At 45.7% G+C, this 19,541-nt stretch overlaps 1 protein-coding gene across 1 annotated transcript in view; it reads right to left on the minus strand.

Annotated features, from left to right (window-relative positions):
* TSPAN14 (tetraspanin 14) overlaps positions 1-19,541 on the minus strand; it is a 67,440-nt gene that overhangs the window by 16,833 nt on the left and 31,066 nt on the right. Inside the window, exons 2-3 of the mRNA XM_077259359.1 lie at positions 10,377-10,474; positions 10,169-10,219 (exon numbers count right to left, since the gene is read on the minus strand). Coding sequence (XP_077115474.1) covers positions 10,169-10,219; positions 10,377-10,457 — 132 coding nt within the window. The 5' untranslated portion in view covers positions 10,458-10,474. The remainder of the gene's footprint in view (positions 1-10,168; positions 10,220-10,376; positions 10,475-19,541) is intronic.

The raw sequence follows: 19,541 nt of genomic DNA on the forward strand, positions 1-19,541 counted from the left end.
TTTACTAGGGACCGGTCCTGTCAGACTAATCTGATCAATTTCTATGAAGAGGTAAGTTCCGGACTGGACCAAGGGAACCCAGTGGACGTAGTGTATATGGACTGTTCAAAAGCTTTTGATATGGTGCCACACAAAAGGTTGATACATAAACTGAGAATAATGGGGATAGGGGAAAATATGTGTAAGTGGGTTGAGAGCTGGCTCAGGGATAGGCAACAAAGGGTGGTTATTAATGAAGCACACTCGGACTGGGTCGCGGTTAGCAGTGGGGTACCACAGGGGTCAGTTTTGGGCCCTCTTCTTTTTAACATGTTTATTAATGATCTTGTAGGGGGCATACAGAGTGGAATTTCAATATTTGCAGATGACACTAAACTCTGCAGGGTAATCAATACAGAGGAAGACAATTTTATATTACAGGATGATTTATGTAAACTAGAAGCTTGGGCTGATAAATGGCAAATGAGCTTTAATGGGGATAAATGTAAGGTCATGCACTTGGGTAGAAGTAATAAGATGTATAACTATGTGCTTAATTCTAAAACTCTGGGCAAAACCGTCAATGAAAAAGACCTGGATGTATGGGTGGATGACAAACTCATATTCAGTGGCCAGTGTCAGGCAGCTGCTACAAAGGCAAATAAAATAATGGGATGCATTAAAAGAGGCATAGATGCTCATGAGGAGAACATAATTTTACCTCTATACAAGTCACTAGTTCGACCACACTTAGAATACTGTGTACAGTTCTGGTCTCCGGTGTATAAGAAAGACATAGCTGAACTAGAGCGGGTGCAGAGAAGAGCGACCAAGTTTATTAGAGGACTGGTGGGTCTGCAATACCAAGACAGGTTATTACACTTGGGGCAATTTAGTTTGGAAAAACGAAGGCTAAGGGGTGATCTTATTTTATTGTATAAATATATGAGGGGACAGTACAAAGACCTTTCTGATGATCTTTTTAATCATAGACCTGAGACAGGGACAAGGGGGCATCCTCTACGTCTGGAGGAAAGAAGGTTTAAGCATAATAACAGACGCGGGGTCTTTACTGTAAGAGCAGTGAGACTATGGAACTCTCTGCCGTATGATGATGTAATGAGTGATTCATTACTTACTTAAATTTAAGAGGGGACTGGATGCCTTTCTTGAAAAATATAATGTTACAGGGTATATACACTAGATTCCTTGATAGGACGTTGATCCAGGGAACTAGTCTGGTTGCCGTATGTGGAGTCGGGAAATAATTTTTTTCCCCAATGTGGAGCTTACTCTTTGCCACATGTTTTTTTTTGCCTTCCTCTGGATCAACATGTTAGGGCATGTTAGGTTAGGCTATGGGTTGAACTAGATGGACTTCAACCTTAATAACTATGTAAGGAATATGACCATCTGAATGGAGTGGTGACTGATCAATTAAAATCAACCGCCTGAGGATATGCAGTCCTGGTGACAAATCTTTAACACTTTGCAGTTTAGCCTGGATGCAATTAATCAACATCTAAAGTGCCTGACTGATGACAGATCTGCTTAAAGTATCTCCAGGTGAATTGCCCATTCTCTTGCGGCTACTTGCTTGTGGCGTAACAACTCTGTTGCCCACTTGTCTACCCAGGGTATGTGCACTGCCAAGATCAGTGGTACTCAGTCCTCTGCCCAGTTCAAAATGCTTGCGACCTCTGACATGGCAGACCAGCTCCATATTCCACCCTGACGATTGATGTAAGCCACAGCAGTGGCACGATCAGACTTAATCTGAACTGGTAATCCTGAGAGGAGGTGCTGCCAATACCGAAGCACCAGGCTGACAGCACTGAGTTCCAAAGCTTTGATTGTGCACTGCCCTATGCTCCCTAAATGGACAAGTGCTAAAAGACTGCCTCAATCAAAAAAACTGGCGTCCATCATCAGGGTCTGCCACTGAATGAGGTGAAAAGAGCGACCCTGAGCTAACAGAGGTTATGTTAACCACCGTCTGAGACTGGCAGCTGAGAAGAGAAGGCGAATGGGGCGTTTCAGAGACTGTACCTACCTGTTCCAATAAGACAGACTGGCATTCTAAAGGGGTCTTCAAAGAAACTGTGCAAACCAAACAGACTACCTTGAACATCAACCACCATCTTGCTCAAAACTCTCAAGCAGAAACAGAGGAGATGTTTCTCAGGTCGTCTCAAGGTCCGAATGATGGACTTGAGAGATGATCTCTTCTCCTCCGCAAGCAAGACTAATGCTTCAATCGTGTCAAATATCATCCCCAAAAACCACGGTTGCTGTATTGGGACCGGAGAGGATTTTGCCCTGTTGACAGTCCACCAGAAGGGAGCTCAGGAGTCTAGAACGATCTGAAGGCTCTCCACATAGGAAAGCGCCTTAAGGATAATATCATCTAAGTAAGGGATCCAAAGCAGTGGCATAACTGAGGCAAAGACCATTGTGAACACTATGGGTATTGTGGCCAAACCAAACAGGAGGGCCAGAATCTGAAAGTGATCCTAGTTGACAGCAAAGCAAAGAAACTGTTGATGAGCTGAAAAGATATATGCAAGTAAGCATTCTGAATATCTTAAAGACAGAAATTTAGCAGGCTCAATAGATGCAATGACAGGGCAGAGGGACTTCATCTTGAAATGGCACAGCTGAATCTACTTATTCAATCGCCTTAGATCTAGAATGTGTAGCACTAAGCAGTTTTCCTTGGGTATGACAAAAAGGTTTAAGTAAAACCCGCTAATCCAAGCTGTAGGAGTAACCCTCGTAGTTACTCCTGCCGGAAGCAGCGAAGATAAATGCTGATCGAAACTGGTTCTTATGATGGGGAATCTTGGGGGACGAGATATGAAAAACAGATCCCACAGAAAGGCAATAATTTCTATTCTGCAACCAGAGGTGATGACCTCTCTGACACAAACATCGCTGATCTACACCAGCCATGCCTCTTGGAAGAGGAGATGGCAGAATTCCAAAGTGTGGGCATATCCTCATGCATTGACTCCTCGGTTAATTCTGTAACCAAAGGGCTAACCCCCCAGACCCTGCAGATGTCCTGAGGGTGTAGGCCTATAAGATGATCTCCTTCTTCCCTGGGAGGCCTTAAACTTAACCTGACAGCTGGAATCCACTGGTGCTGGAAACTGACTAAATAATCAAAAAAGTGTCAAGCCCCTAGTCTCTGTTAGCCCAGGCCTGAGGAAGAAGGGTGCTCCTACCACCACTGGCGTCAGCAATTATCTTGTCTAATGTGGTCCCAAACAGACAAGAGCGCCGAGAAAGCAGCTCTGTAATAGACTTCTTTGACGCAAGATCTGCCATCATGATCAAGGGAAGCAAGCATAGCAGGATCACAAAAGCGATAGAACCTCTTCCCACGCTTAGGCCATGTTCACACTTTGCGGGTGACCTCTGCGGGTTCTCCCGCAGCGGATTTGATAAATCTGCAGGGCAAAACCGCTGCGGTTATCCCTGCAGATTTATCGCGGTTTGTTCCGCGGTTTCCGCCTATACGATTGATGCTGCATATGCAGCAATATGCCAAATCAATAGTAATGTTAAAAATTGGTTATACTCACCCTCTGATGTCCGGATCTCCTCGGCGCTGCACCCGGCGGTCCGGTTCCAAAGATGATGTGCGAGAAGGACCCTTCGTGACGTCACGGTCATGTGACCGCGACGTCACGGTCATGTGACCGCGACGTCACCGCAGGTCCTGTTCGCACAGCAACTCTGACCGGCCGGCCGCGTGCAGCGCTGAGAGGTGAGTAGAACATGATTTTTTATTTTTATTCTTTTTTTTCACCCCAAATATGGTTCCCAGGGCCTGGAGGAGAGTCTCCTCTCCTCCACCCCGGGTACCACCTTCACATTATCCGCTTACTTCCCGCAACGTGGGCACAACCCCATGCGGGAAGTAAGCGGTTCAATGCTTTCCTATGGGTGCAGAATCGCTGCGATTCTGCACAAAGAAGTGACATGCTGCGGGTTTTAAACCGCTGCGTTTCTGCGCAGTTTTTCCCGCAGCATGTGCACAGCGGTTTGCGGTTTCCATAGGGTTTACATGTAAATGGAAACGCTATGGAAACTGCTGCGGACCCGCAGCATCAAAATCGCGGCGGTTCCACGGTAAAAACTGCAAAGTGTGAACATGGCCTTAGTCTTCAACTACATGTGGGAGATGACCAGGCTACAGGACCAGTACCTGATTGTCAAAGTGCAGTACATGGTCCAGCCATACAGGTGCGAGAGGATACAGACTGAACAAAAGATTGTACTCTACTTCGCTGTGTGGGTGAAAGAAAGTGCACAATTACAAGCAAAACACTCGTTCATAGGGTAAAATAATTTTTTATGTAGCATAAAAAAAAAAATCATTGTTCTCAGTGATGAGAACCCTGTCCTGTGTGCACAGGGTTCCCACTGCCGAGAACTATTGCAGCCTGTGTGCACTGAATCAACTAGTATATATCTGGAGATAGCCTTGGAGGAGTGAAGAGTGTCCACACTGTCAGTCTGTGGGAGGTGTGAAATTTGTCCATGTAGAATCATCTCTGAAAGTGTACAACTATATTTTTTCTTGTTAGCCAGTACAGGTATCACTCCTGAAGTACTTTTGTCTTTCTGGGTATAAGAGCATTTACACAGATTTTTTGGCTACACGGCAGCACAATATTTTTTATTTTACATCACAATAACAGCTTTACAAATTCAGCACAACAATGAACCACTTCCTCCAGTGACCTAGAACAAAAGAACTTAATTCTATTAGTAGGAGCATGTCCTCACCACAAGGACTTTTTTTTTTTACTGCTTGTGTGATGCTTTGAATCTAAGGTCCTTGCACTTAAAGGTACCTTCACACGAAGCGACGCTGCAGCGATAGCGACAACGATGTCGATCGCTGCAGCGTCGCTGTTTGGTCGCTGGAGAGCTGTCACACAGACAGCTCTCCAGCGATCAACTATGCCGAGGTCCCCTGGTAACCAGGGTAAACATCGGGTAACTAAGCGCAGGGCCGCGCTTAGTAACCCGATGTTTACCCTGGTTACCAGCGTAAAATCTAAAAAAAAACAAACAGCACATACTTACATTCACGTCCCCCTGCGTCCACTTCCTGACTGACTGAGCGCCGTACAGTGAGAGCAGAGCGGTGACGTCACCGCTGTGCTGCTTTCACTTTCACTTTGCGGCGCTGAGTCAGAGGAGGAAGCAGACTGCAGGGGACGCAATGTGAGTATGTGCTGTTTGTTTTTTTTACATTTTACGCTAGTAACCAGGGTAAACATCGGGTAACTAAGCGCGGCCCTGCGCTTAGTAACCCGATGTTTACCCTGGTTACCAGTGTAAAATATCGCTGGTATCGTTGCTTTTGCTTTCAAACACAACGATACACAGCGATCGGACGACCAAATAAAGTTCTGGACTTTATTCAGCGACCAGCGACATCACAGCAGGATCCTGATCGCTGCTGCGTGTCAAACGAAACGATATCGCTAGCGAGGACGCTGCAACGTCACGGATTGCTAGCGATATCGTTATAATGTCGTTTCGTGTGAAGGTACCTTAAGACTCATACCCACCTGTCGTGTTCTTCCACTTCTATCGCCTCCACTTCCGTCAATCTCCGGCAGTTTGTGACCTGCCGAACTGCTCCAATGTTTCATGGAGTGAGCCGGAGGTCACTCTTCAATACAAGTCTATGAGCGTCACCTTCTGGTTCTCATAGACTTGCATTGCGAGCTTGTGACATAACTTCTGACTTCCGGCCAATCAATCAGAAGTTGCAGTCACAAGATGGCAACGTGGGAACAAAGTGGTGCAAAAGAAAAGTGAAGATGCCAGAGGGTGAGTATAAGACCGAGGGCAGGGACCTTACATTAAATGCCCCACTCAAGCTTTTTTGAGTGGTGATTTCAGCATACAAGGGTACAACGGTTAGCGTCACTCACTTGCACATCAGGAGGTGAGACTATATTTTAATGTGGAATTTGTTAGCCAGTTTATTTATTTCACTCACTTATATAGCACTATTCGTTCCACAGCGCTTCACATAGTGATGTAGAAAAGGTTAGAAAAAGTTCCAGCTTCTGATAAAATTCCTAAAATAATCTTTATTCCATCAAAAAGAATTAAAAGCAGTGGACAGGATCAACAGCTTCCTTTTCTGCATTTGCCAGCACGAGTTGTCGGCTCGTGGTTCTGTGCACGCTGGATCCAAAAGCACTTTAAATGAGCATTGGCATTACCCTTGTTCTCTTTAGTGATGTACACTGCTTAGGCCAATGATTGGCTGCAATTGTCACGTGGGATATAAGGGATGCCACCTCCACAGCCAAGCTAAACATATGACCAGCGAGTAGCATCAGTCTCCGCTTACTGGCAGCAGCAATGATGGCACATGCCGCGGCAACCCACTGCAGCACGACCTGCATACCTAATGTTAACGATAGGTACACAGGCCGCATGCCGGCCGCGTGCGGAAATAGGCGGAGCTAGCAGCGGAGGTGCGGCCGAGGGCGGGGCTTCACGGAGGAAGTCCGCAGCCCTCCGCAGCTGCTACCAACGCTAGTGTGAAACTAGCCTTAGATGGTACGAGCAATAGAGCTCAGTAACTGGCTGCAGCAGTTATGCACAAGGTAGTCATCACATCACTGCTGCAGCAAGTGAGCAGTGAGAGGTAGCGCTGGACTCTGGGGATGGGGGCTACACGTTATTTAACCCAGGACAAGAAGACCTTACACGGGAAACAAATGTAATTGGAAATAGCGGACAAGACAATAAGCTGCAATACAGAAGTATCGCAATGTATTTCTACTGCAACACTGATGTAATTGCTGATACAATCTTCTTAAGCCCCTCAAAACATCGACTTGATATTCTCATTTGATATCCTCATAAAAGCATAATCGTCATTAGTCAAAAAAAAAAAACTTTACATGTCATTTTTTAAAGGGAACCTGTTAAATCTAGAAACATTATTTACCTACAGACATGCTGGTGATCTGCAGATAAATAGCATTTACATCATGTCTAGCTGCATTAATAGAGGAGCAGCTACAGGGAGAAAATTAACTTTTATTCTCCCTGCAGCTGTTCCTTACAGTGACAGACATGCAGGCAGTGATTACAGTAACTGATCACTACGTAGTGAGTGCCCTGTAACCACTCACAGCACTCTGATTGATAACTTGCTCTGTATGGGGAGTGATTACAGCTGTATAGTAAGTGGTTACTGTATCAGCTCCTTGCACCACCCGGATTGTCTGGAAGGGAACAGCTGAAGGAAGAATAAGGGTATGTTTCCTCAGTCAGTAATCGCTGCGGGTCGGACGCTGTGTACAGCAGCAGCGGCCAGATGTTACAGCATAGTGGAGGGGATTTCGTGAAATCCCATCTTCACTATGTGTGCACGGGACACCCCCCGCTTCCCTGCGTAACCAGACATGCAGCGCATCTTTCCAGACCGCAGCATGTCTATTTATCTTGTGGAGACGCTCCGTCTCCACAAGATAAATATCACTGTCCAATGTATTGGGCACGGTGATTCCACACATTTCAATGAACACACAGGGAATCACGCGTGTACAAAAGCCGGCAGCGCTTTGGACGGAGCAGACATGTGCTGCGTCCAAAGCGCTGCCATGGAAACATACCCTTAAACTTCATTTTCTCCCTGTTGCTGCTCTTCAACTAATACAGCCAGACATGATGTATATGCCATTTATCTGCAGATTATCACCATACCTGCAATTAACATTTTTAGATGTAACAGATTCCCTTTAAAGAAAAAAAACAAAACAACCAACCGTAACAAAAGTTAGTAATATGTGCTTTCACGCACTGGGGCTTTTTAACACTCATACTTCTTGTCCTTTCAGGAAGAGTTTTCAGCAAAGCTTATCATCAGAGGCAGGACTACAATTACAGCCCAACCTCTCTACACAGCGGATAAAACAGGATCCACCAATCACAACAGGTGATGTCTCAGCTGCCCCTCAGAATGACTTTTGGACATGCTCATTAGATGCTTCAATACAAAATATAGAGTCTATTGCCACTAATGTGCATGTGGATAACCTGAAACACCGAGTCAGTAAGTATGAGTCAAGACCTGGACTAGTGGGGTCAAACATGGACCAACTGGCTCATCTTTTAAACAGCTAAATAATCATATACCGGATTTTTCGGACTATAAGATGCACTTTGTTCCTCCCAAAAAGTGCAGGAAAACGGGGGAGCGTCTTATAGTCTGGATATATTGGCTCTGGCTGTTGTGGGGAGGTGGAGGAGCGGTATCGTCGGAGCAGCGGGTCACAGTGGCAGGACCCGGCGGCTGTGGCTAACTCCTGTGCCCGCTGCTAAAGAGAAATGAATATGCACTGCATTCCACACCCATGGGCGTGGAGGGCAATGAATGTTCATTTCTTCCTGGCAACCTGGTATGATTGATTGGCCCCATCCCAATCCTGGTATCCATGGCCCCATCAGAAAAGATTAAAAAAAACAAACCTTTACCCTTACCTTCCTCCGCTCCCTCGCAGTCACAGCGTTCTGCTCTGGTGCCAGCAGCTGCTTAATGCTTGTAAGCTTCCTGTTGCTTCCGGCGGTCATGTGTGCCGATACTTAAGAGAAATGAATATTCTCAATATTCATTTATTTTAAGTATCGGCACACGTGACCTCCGGCCCCAGTAGCAGGAAGCAGGCTGACAGTGCGCACTACTGAAGAGGAATGGATACTCACCGCGATTTCTGATGAACACTAGGTGAGTATTCCAGCAGCTATGCTCTGCTTGTGAGCAGCGCATGATGTCCCTGCCATGCGCTGCTTACAAGCATTAAGCAGCTGCTGGCACCGAAGCAGGACGCTGCGACAGAGGGAGCGGAGGAAGGTAAGAGTTAGGGGAAGTTCACGGGGCGTTTTTGCTTTTTTTCTGCAGCAAAACCTTATTTTCTTGGCAAGGAAAGAAGCTGAGTCAAAAACGCAGATTTAGGTGCATTTTTGTTGTGGTTTTTTTTGCTGCGTTTTTTTCCTCTTTGTCCATGCTAATGTCCTAGAATTTTCAGCAGCAAACAATAATACCTGTGTTTTTTCAACACCCTTTCAAGTCAATGGTGGAAAAATGCTGAAAAAAACGCAGCAAAAACGAAGAAGTGACATGTTCTATGTCCAAAAAAAGCAGCAAAGCACAAAATACTGATCACACACAAAACCAATGTGTGTACATGAGATTTCTGATATCTCAGACTTTGCTGGTACTGTAAAAAGCAGCTGAAAATTAGCATGAAAAAAATGCAGCAAAAACGCTCCTGTGTGAACTTACCCTAAAGATTTGTTTTTTTAATCTTTTCTGATGGGGCCATGGATACCAGGACTGGGATGGGGCCAATCACTCACACCAGGAACGGGATGGGGACAATCAATAATACCAGGAACGGGATGGTGCCAATCAAATATACCAGGAAATGGATTGGGCCAATCAATCATACCAGAATAAGGATGGAGCCATGCATACCAGGATGGGGATGACGGGACCATATTTACCAGGATAGGTGATCTTAAGTACAGAATTGACCACATTTTTTGCTTCAGTTTTTTTTTCCTAATTTCCTCCTCAAAAACTTAGGTGTGTCTTATGGTACGGTGCGGCAGCGTCTTATAGTCTGAAAAACACTTAGGGTATGTGTCCACGGTCAGTAAACGCTGCTTGTTTGACGCTGCGCAGAGCTGCAGCGTCAAACACGCAGCGTCCAGATGTTAAAGCATAGTGGAGGGGATTTTATGAAATCCCGTGTCCACTATGCGTGGAAACACGCATCCGACTTCCCTGCGACTCCGGACATGCTGCGCGTCTTTTCAGATTGCAGCATGCCCGTGCTACCTGCGGCGACGCTGCGTCGCCGCAAGTAATATCACGGGGCGCTATGCGAGGGTGCGATGATCCCGGATGTGTACAGTTAACACATCCGGCATCATTGCGTCCCAGAAAGGGGGCGATACCGCCGGCCATCCTGAACGTGGACACGTTACCCTAATAGTCTGAAAAACATGGTAAATGTTTTGGCGGTAGGAGTTTGACATGTTCCCTTTAGCACATTTTTTTTGCCACTTCCATTGAAAAGGAAATCATGATTGATTCTTGTTTAACTAGTCAGAAAGAAAGTATGCAAATACTTACTTTTTCACTCCAAGCCCACAGACCAATTCCCAGAAGTACCATTCCAGAAAGCTAGGGAGAGAACATTAGCAGAGATTAGACACATCTACCCCAATTCAAATACACACATATAATGTATATACACACACATTTCTCCTGGACAATACAATTGTAGCATATGACAATTATGATGTATCCCTTTAGATATACAGTACCATTTAAAACTCACCCAAAATATGATGTTGTAGCTGAAGAGAAGGTACTTGTAACAGCAGCTGACTTCCGCTGTGCTGTATCGATAGTAGTGCATGGTGTCAGATAGGAGGCCTAAAGAAGAAGAATGAAGACACTGTAACATGCATCAACAAATGAATGCCAACAGAACATGCAATAATCAGTAGGAAACTCAAGCCCTCAGAAGGCTTGTCTCAAAGACCTCTCTTGTCCTTGTGTCCTACTAGGAAATCTGGCATAAGAGAGCAGAGACCCATTCCTACAAGTCAGAATGGAAAGCTGCACTTTATAGCAGCTTCTCCACTGGCTAACTGGTTTCTTTTGTTATTATTTCAAGTTGCAAATTGTTGCCCCTCTCTCCCCAAGTTGTTTTGGGTACATCTGTACCAATACCTATTATCATAAGGCCATGTTCACATGTTAAGTATTTGATCAGCATTTCACATCATTATATATAAGCGAAAACCAGGAGTGGGTGATAAATCCAGAAGTGGTGACGTGTTTATAGTATACTTTTCCTCTGATTTGTTCCACTCCTGGTTTTGGCTTACAAACACTGAGGTAAAATACTGACCAAATACCGAATGTGTGACCGTGGCCTAAGGAAGGGTCATTGTCACTTTATTACAAGAAGTAACCAACTTCCAGGGAAGAAACAAATGTACCGTAAATGCACATGTTGGCAGCAGCAAAACGCGATCCAGGCCCTGAGCGTGAACTTTAGGTCTATGAGAGGATACTGACCTAGCCATGACATGGCACCACCCTACTTTTTGGCACCGTGCCTGACAGCTGTGTAAAAATGAGGAAGCATGTGAGAAGTAGGAGAGTATTCTGGCTGCAAGATACACATTTAATATTATTTTGTTTTGTCATTCAGCCTTGAGGTAAATCCACTTTCCAGCAGGGCAAGGAGCCCGAAGGCTTAGTATTATAAATAGTTTCACCATCTTTTAACAAGAACCAGGAGACAGAAGAAATATTCATTTCAAAATGGTTTCCAAAAAGGAAAAGGGGTTATTTTCAGCAAAGTGTATGCTTATAGCACACTTGGACTACATGTAAAATACATGATACACGTTTAGGCCACACAGGCTGCTAACAACTCAACAGCACAACTAAAATGGGCTTTGGAGTTGTCAAGTTGAAAAACAGCTCCCAGGACACAACTACTGGTTTCACCAAAATCCATTCTGTACTTCAAGTAAAATTGGACAACACATACCAAGCCCAAGACATCAAAACAGTGTCTACACAAATCATAAGGCGGCATTTTGAGGACATTGTCTAAGGCTAGTTTCACATTTGCGTTAGAATAAGCAGCGTTTAATCCGCAACCGCAAATGAAGGAAAAAACACTTTGAAACGCGTACATACGTTAACGCATGCGTTTAAAAAACGCGGTGTTTTCACGCTTTTGCATGTGGTTTTGTACGCATGGTGAAAAATTTAACAGAAACAAAATCTAGATTAACAGACACCGCCAATGGGACTACAGTGGGCGTGTATTATAGAATATCTGTATATAGACCCTTGGACTGCTAAAATCTTCACAGTTTGCTACTGTATCCTGTGTCATGATGGATCTTCGCATGGAGAGCTTTTATTTCAACCTAGATTTAAGCATCAAGCTGTTTCTTGCCTGTGCGTTTGCTTGGGAGCAACAAAGAAATAGAGAACGACAGAAGGACACGGCGTAGGCGATTTTGGAGACACCCCATTATTGAACTCCGGGAGAGCCGTGGAGCCTACCACACGCTATATGGCGAGCTTAATGCCAACCCGGACAAATTCCCGGAATATACCAGGATGTCTCAAGACTCTTTCTGGGAATTGCTTGGTCGTGTCCAAGGAGCCATCCGGAGACAGGACACCCAGCTCTGTAGAGAGATTCCAGCAGAGGAACGTCTCCTGGTTACATTAAGGTACGTAATAATTCTAAACAAATGCCAGTCATAATTATTATTGGTCTGCTATGTATTATTTGTATTTTCCTTTAGGTCTTTAGCTAAACACCACCATAAATGGAATTGATTGTAAATTTATTTTTTTATTCTCATTTCAGATTTCTGGCTCCTGTAGATAGCTTATCATCCCTCCACTTTCAGCACCGGCTTGGAATTTCCACCCTGTCCGGAATAGTTGCGGACACCTGTCGGGCTTTGTGGAATGTTCTCCGGGATGAGTTTATACCCCTACCCACGGAGGACATGTGGATTGAAATTGCTGAAAAATTCTGGAGGGTGTGTGATTTCCCCAACTGTTTGGGAGCTGTGGATGAAAAGCACATACGCATTATCAAACCCGCCAGAACTGGATCGGAGTACTTCAACTACAAAAAATATTTTTCAGTTGTGCTCTTGGCGATAGCAGATGCGGACTGTTGCTTCATCGCCTTGGACATTGTAGCTTTTGGCCGTGGGAATGACTCACAGACTTTCAAGAACTCGGATATGGGCCGAAGTGTGTATGGAAGAAATTTTAATTTTCCACTGCCACGACCTCTTCCCAACACTCAAGGCCCACCGATGCCATTTGTTATGGTTGGGGATGAGGCCTTTCAGATGTGTGAAAACCTACTGAAGCCTTATTCCAGTCGGGACTTTAACCACGCTAAAAGGATTTATAACTGCAGACTGACCAGGGCCCGAAGAACAGTGGAGTGCACCTTTGGGATTCTTGTCTCAAAATGGCGCATTCTTGCGACAGCCATTAATCTAAAAATGGAGACAGTCGATGAGGTGGTCAAAGCCTGTGTGGTTCTCCACAATTACATAATGGCTAAAGAGCGACCCAACATTGAACTGGATGAACCTGTTGCAAACCCATTGCCAGATTACAAGCATGACCCGCTGCGGTCAACAGTTGAAGTTGGCCACATGCGGGACAAATTTGCTGCCTATTTTGATTCTGATATTGGACGTGTGGCATGGCAAGACAATATTGTGTAAAATTTCCTGTTGGGTTTTGGCCTGTACCAGTTATGTTTTAAATGTTAATATTTTTTGGTAATAAAATTTGTGTTTTGCTATCTTGACTGAGTCTCCTATGTATTTCTTCTAAAAACCACTTATGTTGATAGTGGAAAGGTAGTTGACGTCATTACGTCCAGATTCTGTTCTGCAGTATCTATTGGACGCAGACTGAAGATGGAGGTATAATAAAAAGCAGATCTACACTCATCAAGTCAGGTGTCAGAAATAATGAATTCATGAGGCAAAAATAACAGCCTCATGAATTCACTATTTCTTACACCTGTCCAGGTGAGTATAGATATGCCTTGTATGACCTACATCGTCTCTTCGGTTTGTGTGAAATAGATTACGTACACTGAAGAAAAAAAATGGAGGTTATACAAGGCAGTTCTCTACTCACCAGGTCAGATGTCATATATAATGAGTTCATAACGCAGAGTTTTGTGCATCATGAACTCACTATTTATGACACATGACCTGTTGAGTATAGTTCTGCTTTGTATTACCAACATTTTCTCTTCAGTCTGCGACACAGATTAATCAGACTGAAGAGATTATGGAGAAAATACAAGTAGTTTTGGGTTTTTTTGGCCACCTCATAGCTCTATACCAAACACACAAAGGTGCAGTGTTCTACTTAACTACTGGAGTTATGAGTTGGACAAAAAATAAAGTGTGAGGCGCAGTGTTTTATTCGGCGCACGGTGTGTTGCCGGCGGCGAAATACACAATTAACCAAACATTATTGGGGGCAAAAAACATTTATTTTTTAACAAATTAATCTAACTATGCCTGCTTGGGGCAGAGTGACGGAAATGGGGTGTGTAGCTGTGAGGCCTGGCTTAATGTGGACGACGCAGGGGTGGCAGGAGAAGGGGCAATTAAAGTAGTGGGGTCTGGGAGTTCAGGGATGGGGCTTGATGCACGAGAGGGCAGAGACACACTGGAAGGGTGAGACAAACCTGACATTACAGACACATTGGGAAGTGAGGGGGGAGGAATTGAGATGGTCCTTTGTTTTTTATTTTGTTTCCCTTTTTGGGAACGGCGATGCGGTCTGGGGAGCCTCGGTGGGCTAATTTTTTGTGGCCTGGTCATGGTGGCCAACCTGTCAGGGTCCGTGTGCCGCTGGTGCTGCATCCTGGTGGTGGTGAAACCATTCCAGGGTCCGGGTGCTGCTGCTGGTGGTGAAAAGCTTGCCAGGATCCGGGTGCTGCTGCTGAATGATGGTGCTGAAAAGCATGCCAGGATCCGGGTGCTGCTGCAGCTGGGACCTGGTGATGGTGGCCGACCTGTCCTGATCCGGGTGCTGCTGCTACATGGTGGTGGCAGTGAAGGCGGTCCAAGCAGGAGCAGCACTCGGCATGGTGGTGGTGCTGTAGTGGTGTTCGGCAGTGCTTGGAATGGAGGTGGCCGTGCAGTGGTATGCAGCAGAGCTCGGCATTGATGTCCAGCTTGACAGTGTTGGCACAGGTGGATATACAGGTGGATATGCCGCCACTGTCTGCTGAAAATACCGACTCTGCTGCATAGCCTGCACGTAAGGAGCATTGCAGGCCTGCATGACACTAAGCTGGAGATCAGGAGTAAGGTGTTCCGACATGCCCTGTTCAATTTGATTTAAAAAATGATGCGCTAGCTTCTGGAGGTCGGCTTTCACTTGGTCAAGGCTTTTGGTGACCTCCTGGATACATATATTCATATGGCTAATGGCAGTATCCAGTCGGTCACCCATCGCCTTGCGTCCATCATGAAAGACCGAGCTCAAGTGCAAAAACTCGGGCACAAGTGACCTGTCCGAGGCCCTCTGCCGCTGCCGGGAAGAGCCCTACCCCCCCCCCCCCCCCAAAAAAAAAAAAAAGGGTCAGAGGTAGAGGACTGGGAAAGGGGAACACCTGATGGACCAGCTTCCTGGTCTCCAGTTTGTGTGGCAGGCCCACTTGCTGCAGCGCTGCTGGATGGCTGGGACGGGTCCGTGGCTGTCTGATGAAGGACCGCTCCAGAACCAGGGTCAAGAGTGCTGCTCCATGTGCTGTGAAAAAAAGAAGGAAAAAAACACATTACTACCAAACATTTACAAAAGTTAAGTGCCAACTCCTGTGGAATAGAAACACACAGATTAAGGCAATACAACACAACCTAATACACCAAAAAAATACTTACGTTCTCTGGGCAAGGACCTGTCTCAAAACTGCCAGAATGCGGTGGTATTTTTATTTTCTGATCCTTGCTCCAGAACCACTAGGAACCTGGCTCTCTTGACGAAGGTCCTTGTTGAAGCGATCCTTCATCGAACGCCAACGTGTTTTGACTGAGCATTGTTGAAAACACAAAAAAGAATGGTTAGACAATAGACTTTTGGCCGTGATCACACAACTGTGTGTGATGACAAACTCCTGAGAGTTTCTCTCATCACACACAGTTGTGTGATCACGGCCAAGGTCACTGCTGCATCACACTGCATTTCGGACCCAAGTCGGGGCATTGTCCCAGCCATCCCACATTGCTTTGGCCACCTCATTCCATAGCCGCCGGATCGTCACGTTGTCCGAGTGCTGCGGAACCCAGGTGTCCCACAACGGGACTCGCTCATGGACCAGGGAGATGAGGAGGTCATTTTCAATAAGGTCCTCATCCCGTTCTGGAACATAAAAAATAAATAAAGACATTAATGTTGGATACATTAACATAAGGAAAAGAAAGAAAACAGAGACAGAAAACTGGCATTAATATTGAAAGTCAAGAAACAAAAGGAGTCAAGAAGAAAAAGGGAAAGAAAGAGGAAAGTAAAGAAATGAACAACCAAGAGTAAAGTCAGGATACAATAGTCAGTCAGGTATACTTACACGCTGCAGCCTTGCCACCCGACCGTGACCCCGCTGCTCCTGCTAAGCCTCTGCCGCAGTTGAAGAAGTGCTCTGAAGAAAAAGGAAAAAAAAAATTGTCATATGTGTAGATGTGACAGTGAATACTTACCAATCTGAGGAGGTGAGTACTCACTTCACTGACATGTTCGGCTTGTGCAGGCCCAGGACGTTGCTCCTCCTCAGAAGATGATGACATTCTGATGCATGTAGAAAGAAAAAAATGACAGAAATTAGGACAGAAAAAAGAAAATAAAGACATTGGCTAGGTTATACTCACAGTTTTCAGTGTCTTGTTTCCTCCAAGGTTCTTGCCTGCGTCTGCTTCTCTGTCTGCTGGGTAGTGATCTGCAAATGCCCACTCCCTCCTTTTATCAGTTTGTATGTGGGGGTTGGCTAATCAGTGTCTAGACATGTTTTCCTGTGGTGCACCGCATGCGTTCAGAAACGTAAGCAAAGGCATGTGCTTGCGAACGCATGCGTTCACATAGACCGTAATGTGTTTTTTTTTTTGCCGCATTCCTTCCGCTAACAACCGCATACGTTTCTAGGTGGCAAATTGACGCCTCTAAAATGACTACATGTAGCGTTTACCGTGCCAAACCGCATGCGTCGTCTAACCCACCAAAACGCAACCAATCGCAGACACATGCATCTCTAATGTTAAAGATAGGAATACACGACGCATGCGGATAATTGCGGCACAAACGCTGCGGACACAACCGCAAATGTGAAACTAGCCTTACGAGCCAGAAATCCAGCTACAGGTGTGAGTCGCCCGCCAGGGCCTGGGGTACTCGGGACCGGTCGCAATTAAAGGGGTGGTCACAGTGGCAGCGACCCGGTCCGTAGCCCTGGGCACCCAAGTAAAAGGGGAAAGGTCTTTTAAGGGAGTGGTAGGAATAAAGTTTGTATTCGTGACGCCACCTGTGGTTCTCGGTCAGAGGGGACCGACGCTGCTTAAAGGGTTCCTCTGGGGCGATGTTAATGCAGCAAAGATGGTGACGCTTCCCACAGGTGAAGCGGGGTCCCCAGGGCTCCCGATGTGTTTGGCAGGAATGATGAATGCCAGCAAATAAATGGAAGACACAGGATTGCAGTCTTTACCTGGTTTACTGATGTTGTAGTCAGCCTCAGTCCAGGGTACCGGCAACAGGTGTTGATGGAGTCCAGGCAGCCTGAAGACAAGAGGAAATCCCTTTGCCAGGTCAGTTTGGGAGCCTTCCACTTTGCACTAATTACTACTAGTCCCTTGCTGCCTGTAGTGTCCTGACAAGGTCCTCGGTTACTCTCTGTTCTGGGATAGTCCCTGCATGGTAGGTAACGAGCCGTTCCCTTGGGGTCTCTGTACACGGTGACTCTGGGCTCTAATTGTTGCTGTACCTCAGGTATTCTGTGGGCAAGTCACTTTTAGCTTCCTGCCCTTCGGTTCTGCTGTGGGACTTGCAGTTTCACACAGCCTTGGGCTCCCGATGCCCGGTTTGTGCGCTCTGCTTAGAGGGGCCCAGTCACAGCCTCCTCTAGCTCTTAGGTCCTTCTGTGCTTCCTAACCATCTGCTACCAATTGACTATCTCCTCCTCCAGACCAGGATGTATTTAGGGAAGCTCCCCTAAACCGGGTTTAGAGCTCCCTCTTCTGGACTGGAGTCAGAAAGTGTTGCATGTAAGATTACCTGCCAAAGGGATCCCTCCTGTCTCCAGGCATGGCATTACCCTCCCCGAAAGGAAGGCAGCACCACTGTGGTACCCGAACTCCTGGGGTGTCACAGGTGCTCCATTGACCTCATGCTACTGCTCTCAAAGACTATTATGGTGCAGTTCCACTTTTGTCTCGTACGCAATGTTACGCGGAGAATGGTCAGGAGACCTAGTGGGCAACAACATGAAGAGGCCTTTACAAGGGAACAATACACCAATCCGTTCCCTGGATTAGAGTGTAGGGTGGCATTAATAATCAAATCTCTTAAGTTTTTATTCCAGGTACAGTAACAGCTTTGTGTTTATGGGTTGGAACCAGTGATACAACCATAAAGGAAGTCATTGGTTAGCAATTACACAGGGAGCTGCCAGTAGCGGATTTTGATGATTTGCGAAGTGCATTCAGCGTGGCAGAACAGTCCTCAGGCAATCATTAATAACCTCATCCATAGAAGCAAAGGTGTGTGAGGGGATTTTTTGCCAAGTATGTACTCATATTCAATGAACAGAGGTCTTGAAAATGTTAACATTTTTCAAAATTTGCATATCATTAAAATGTTTTTCTATGGACAGCTTGGTGGCTTAGTGGTTCACACAGTAACTTTATAGCGCTTCAGTCCTGGGTTCTAGTTCCAGCAAGGAGTTTGTGTGGGTTTCCTCTTGGTTCTCAGGTTTCCTCTTGGTTCTCAGGTTTCCTCTTGGTTCTCAGGTTTCCTCTTGGTTCTCAGGTTTCCTCTTGGTTCTCAGGTTTCCTCTTGGTTCTCAGGTTTCCTCTTGGTTCTCAGGTTTCCTCTTGGTTCTCAGGTTTCCTCTTGGTTCTCAGGTTTCCTCTTGGTTCTCAGGTTTCCTCTTGGTTCTCAGGTTTCCTCTTGGTTCTCAGGTTTCCTCTTGGTTCTCAGGTTTCCTCTTGGTTCTCAGGTTTCCTCTTGGTTCTCAGGTTTCCTCTTGGTTCTCAGGTTTCCTCCCACACTTCAAACACATACTTATACAGAACATGGAGAAATATTTAAATTTGAAGGTAAAATGTGGAGAAAAACCTGGAATGCTGTGAACTTGGCATGGGGATCAATATATGTAAATTTTGTAAAGAGCTACGTAGTACATTTTAACCACACAGCATTATTTTTTATTTTGCGCCAGAAAGACAATCTGTTAAAGAGGTTAATCACGGTAGTCTAAATCGATACGTCTGCAGTCACTCTGTGTGACTGCAGACTTATGAATCCCCTAGTGCATGCACTGTGCGCTGCGGGAATTTGCCCGTTTCAGACCTGGGACCAGAGGATATGAGTTATAACAACTCCTGGCCAGTAGGCGCAGTCTTGCTTCCATACACTTGCATAGAGATAGGCCGCGCTCTCTAGTTGGCCACATCACTAGAAGAACATCCTTGCTCAACACAAATGTATGGAGCAAGGCTACGCCCGCTGGCCAGGAGTATATACAACTCCTGGGTCTGAAACTGGTGAATCCCTGCTGTGTGGTCGCTGGGGGATTCATAAGTCACACAGAGGGACTGCAGACTTATCGTTTTGGACTGGACAACCACTTTATAGTGTTGTTCTCATGACAGTGTTGCAAGCGCAGAGGGCTTTGAATTGCTGACAGTTCGCACCAGCCTCA

The sequence above is a fragment of the Ranitomeya variabilis genome, chromosome 4 (assembly GCF_051348905.1).
Source record: "Ranitomeya variabilis isolate aRanVar5 chromosome 4, aRanVar5.hap1, whole genome shotgun sequence".
Classification (NCBI taxonomy): Eukaryota; Metazoa; Chordata; class Amphibia; order Anura; family Dendrobatidae; genus Ranitomeya; species Ranitomeya variabilis.